We start from the raw sequence: 3,398 nt of genomic DNA on the forward strand, positions 1-3,398 counted from the left end.
CAGAGGGAGTACTAAGTTTTATGGGATAAGATGAGATAAAATGAGATATCAAAGATTAAGTCTGGGACTCAATTTATAATATATTTGATTGACAATATAAATTTATACCGGAATAAAATTATACCGTCAACCTAACATAGTATAAATTTATTATCCACTTTATCCCGCTCATCCAGAGTACCAAATGACCCTTAGAAAACAATATTGTCAGAAGATCTGCTCTGGCAACGACTCAGACGAAGTCCTTGCGTCAGAGGCTGTACAACCTTTTAAAATTGAGTAGGTAAAAGTTACTATTTTATTCAGCCCCCTAGTCAGAAGATATGTGTTCATGTTTAAGCCATCCCACATCTCCATATGAGTTAGCATAATTCCCAATTTTAAAACATCCAGTATACCTCACCACGTCCCACCTCCACCCACCCCCAACCCCTTCCCCCAACAAATAAAGAGATGCACATGAACAATCCATGAAGATATATACCAACAAGAGAGATAAACCAGAACAATCCACTTGCCAAAAATATAAAGACATTCAGACGCAACAAAACCAATGTCAAACTAGCCTTTATAATTTCATAGCCTTGTTATATACACAAAACAAAAGCAGATGCAGATGTATTCTCTGGCTGCAGCATCTTGGATTCTCATGAATCAATCAAGTATGCTATTATTCTTAGCAGTCCTTTCATTTGGATTATTTAGTGTTAAAGCTGAAGTCCCTCCATCAGAAGATGTAGTTAGCAGTTTCCAGCCAAGTCTTGCTGTGGTTATTGGTGTCCTCTCCATCATGTTTTCACTAACTTTTCTTCTTCTCCTCTATGCCAAGTTCTGTCATAGGGCATCTTCTTCTGTTCATAACAGCACCAATATTATGCATATTCAAGATGGACTTGTTCGATCAGTACTGTCAGGTATCGATAAAACTGTGGTGGAATCACTCCCTTTTTTCAGGTTCTCTTTTATCAGAGGGTCCAAACAAGGGCTTGAATGTGCTGTTTGCTTATCAAAATTTGAAGATATTGAAATCCTTAGATTGCTGCCAAAGTGCAAACATGCCTTTCATATTGACTGTATTGATAAGTGGCTGGAAAACCATTCAACCTGTCCACTTTGCAGGCATAAGGTCAGTGCTCAAGACCTTTCATTACTTACTTCTTCAGAGAGTTTGAGGTTCTTGTCTGAGCTAAGAGGGGAATCAAATTTGGAACTATATATACAAAGAGAGGAATCAAATTTGGAACTATATATTCAAAGAGAGGAATCAAATTTGGAACTATATATTCAAAGAGAGGAGAATGGATCCTCAAGATTTAGTATTGGAAGCAGCTTTAAGAAATCCGAAAAGGGTAACAAGGAAGAAGAATTGCCAATACAAGAAAACAATATTGATAATCAACAACAAACAGATTATCAGAATCAGAAAGCACTACACAGGCTCAATCATAGGATTATAGTCTCAGATGTTGTCTTCAAGAATCGATGGAGTAATGTGACTTCTTCAGACCTTATATTCTTGAATTCAGAAATGCTCAATAGCAACAGATTCTCATCAATGGACAGAATCACTGAGCAATCCACGGCGAAAAGAGTGATAGAAGAAGAAGGTCAAAGAATGAATATCAAGGATGAAATGGAAAGGAAAAGATTGTTTGAGAGCAAGTTTAGCAAATTCCAGCAAAATGATTTATCTCAATTTCCAGAAGCCTCAGAATCAAGAACCAATTCATCAAAATCACTAAGTCAAAATGAGAAAAGATGCATGTCAGAAATTATAGTGCATCCAAGATTCAACAGCAACAACATTGGTAATAGAAAGCTTTCGGAACGGAGAAGGAAGCTTTGGGTTCCAATTGCAAGGAGAACAGTCAAGTGGTTTGCTAATAGGGAAAGAAAGTCCTCCTCACATACAGCAAACAGAAGACAAACACTAAATTTATAGACTTTTCATAAGTGGCTTCCCAAAATTTGCCTTATTCAGTTTAATTTCTTGACTTCTGGTGCATCATGGAAGCAGAGGCACACGCGGAAGTAAAATTTGAACCTCATAGATATCTTAGTTCAGAAAAGTAAGACATTTTTTGTTTGTTAATTGTAATTTCTCTCTTTAAGCAAGATTTTCAGTGACAAACAAGTTGAGAGATTATATATAGTAAAAATGAAAGGCTGTGCTGATTCAGTTTCCAAAGAAAAATCAAGCATTTAAGATGATGGGAACGATTGAGAGTCTTCTAGCCTGGTCCCGTCCTTGTACCTTAGTATTCAAATTGTTCTTATCTAGTTAATAAATCTTTTGCGAGATTCTTGATCCTTCTTTTGGGGAAGAATAGTACGTGGTTTTAGAGGGAATCATTCCTCTATTGATGTAAAAAGAAAAGCTAGAATCTTTCTTGAAAAACATTTTTCAACATGACATTGTTGGATTTGATTTATTGCATTCAAAAGGGCTGACTTAGATGGTAAATAATTTTTTCCTGTCTATTCATTTTGTTTAAGTTCACCAGGCTCAGTATGCACGTAAATTAAGCTGCCATCTTGAAACAGATGTGCTTTAAAAATTCCTCAACTTGAGTTTTGTGTTAAAATAAAGAATGCAATACTAGACAATAAGACCGCTGCCACCCTGGTTTTCTTCTTGGTTCTCTGAATTAAGCCACACTTTCGAGGTTATTATGAAAATCTTGAACCAACCAATATTAATAGTATATTATTGAGATTATAAGAAATGAGAATTAATCTCTTTGAAGTTAGAATTCAGCGAATCTATGTCAATAATAACACAACCTCTCCTCTTAGTGGTTTTAGCAATGTGAGAATATTAGAGTCAATAATTAAGAAAAAATCATTTTGCTGCCATTTTTATATCAATTCTTATTGTTTCAATTAGCGGAGTATTAATTGAGAGCATTAAAAATAAATAACGAAGAGCTTAGACAAATACTCCTTTGAGTAATTCTACTAAACATTTTTTAAAGATTTGTGCAAAAACCTTAAAAGTTAGAGTTAATACCTTACAATCCGTCTAAACTATACGGCCTTTGTCAGTTGCCTACCTAAACTATCTCATGTCTCCCAAAATCCCCTGAATTATATCCCTCTTAATAATAAAACCCCGTCGTCGCATTCTTACTAGTGCGTATAATACACGCTCCAAATTATTTTTAAAATCTACCATGTGACAGTCTACATGGATATTTGTTTAGCTTAATCTAAAAAACATACTTAATTAAGTGTCATGACCCCAATTTTCCTCCATAGGATGTCGTGATGACACCTAATCTTAGGGACTAGGTACGCTTAACACTTACTAAATTAATGGCAAACTCAACCAAAAACTATTAAACATGAACATGAATTTTCTATACAAAGCTTACAATCCCAAAATCGGTAGTGCAAGT

At 35.1% G+C, this 3,398-nt stretch overlaps 1 protein-coding gene across 1 annotated transcript; it reads left to right on the plus strand.

Annotated features, from left to right (window-relative positions):
• Window positions 1–379: 379 nt before the first annotated feature.
• Window positions 380–2,308, plus strand: LOC104104179 (E3 ubiquitin-protein ligase ATL42). Its single transcript, XM_009612183.4, has one exon. The coding sequence runs from the start codon at window positions 611–613 to the stop codon at window positions 1,940–1,942; it is 1,332 nt and encodes a 443-aa protein (XP_009610478.2). The 5' UTR covers window positions 380–610; the 3' UTR covers window positions 1,943–2,308.
• Window positions 2,309–3,398: the final 1,090 nt, after the last annotated feature.

This window comes from Nicotiana tomentosiformis, chromosome 5 (genome assembly GCF_000390325.3).
Source record: "Nicotiana tomentosiformis chromosome 5, ASM39032v3, whole genome shotgun sequence".
NCBI lineage: Eukaryota > Viridiplantae > Streptophyta > Magnoliopsida > Solanales > Solanaceae > Nicotiana > Nicotiana tomentosiformis.

What these genes read in the sequence shown, in the direction of transcription:
- LOC104104179 (XM_009612183.4), top strand. Translation starts at nt 611, where the DNA reads ATGCAGATGTATTCTCTGGCTGCAGCATCTTGGATTCTCATGAATCAA.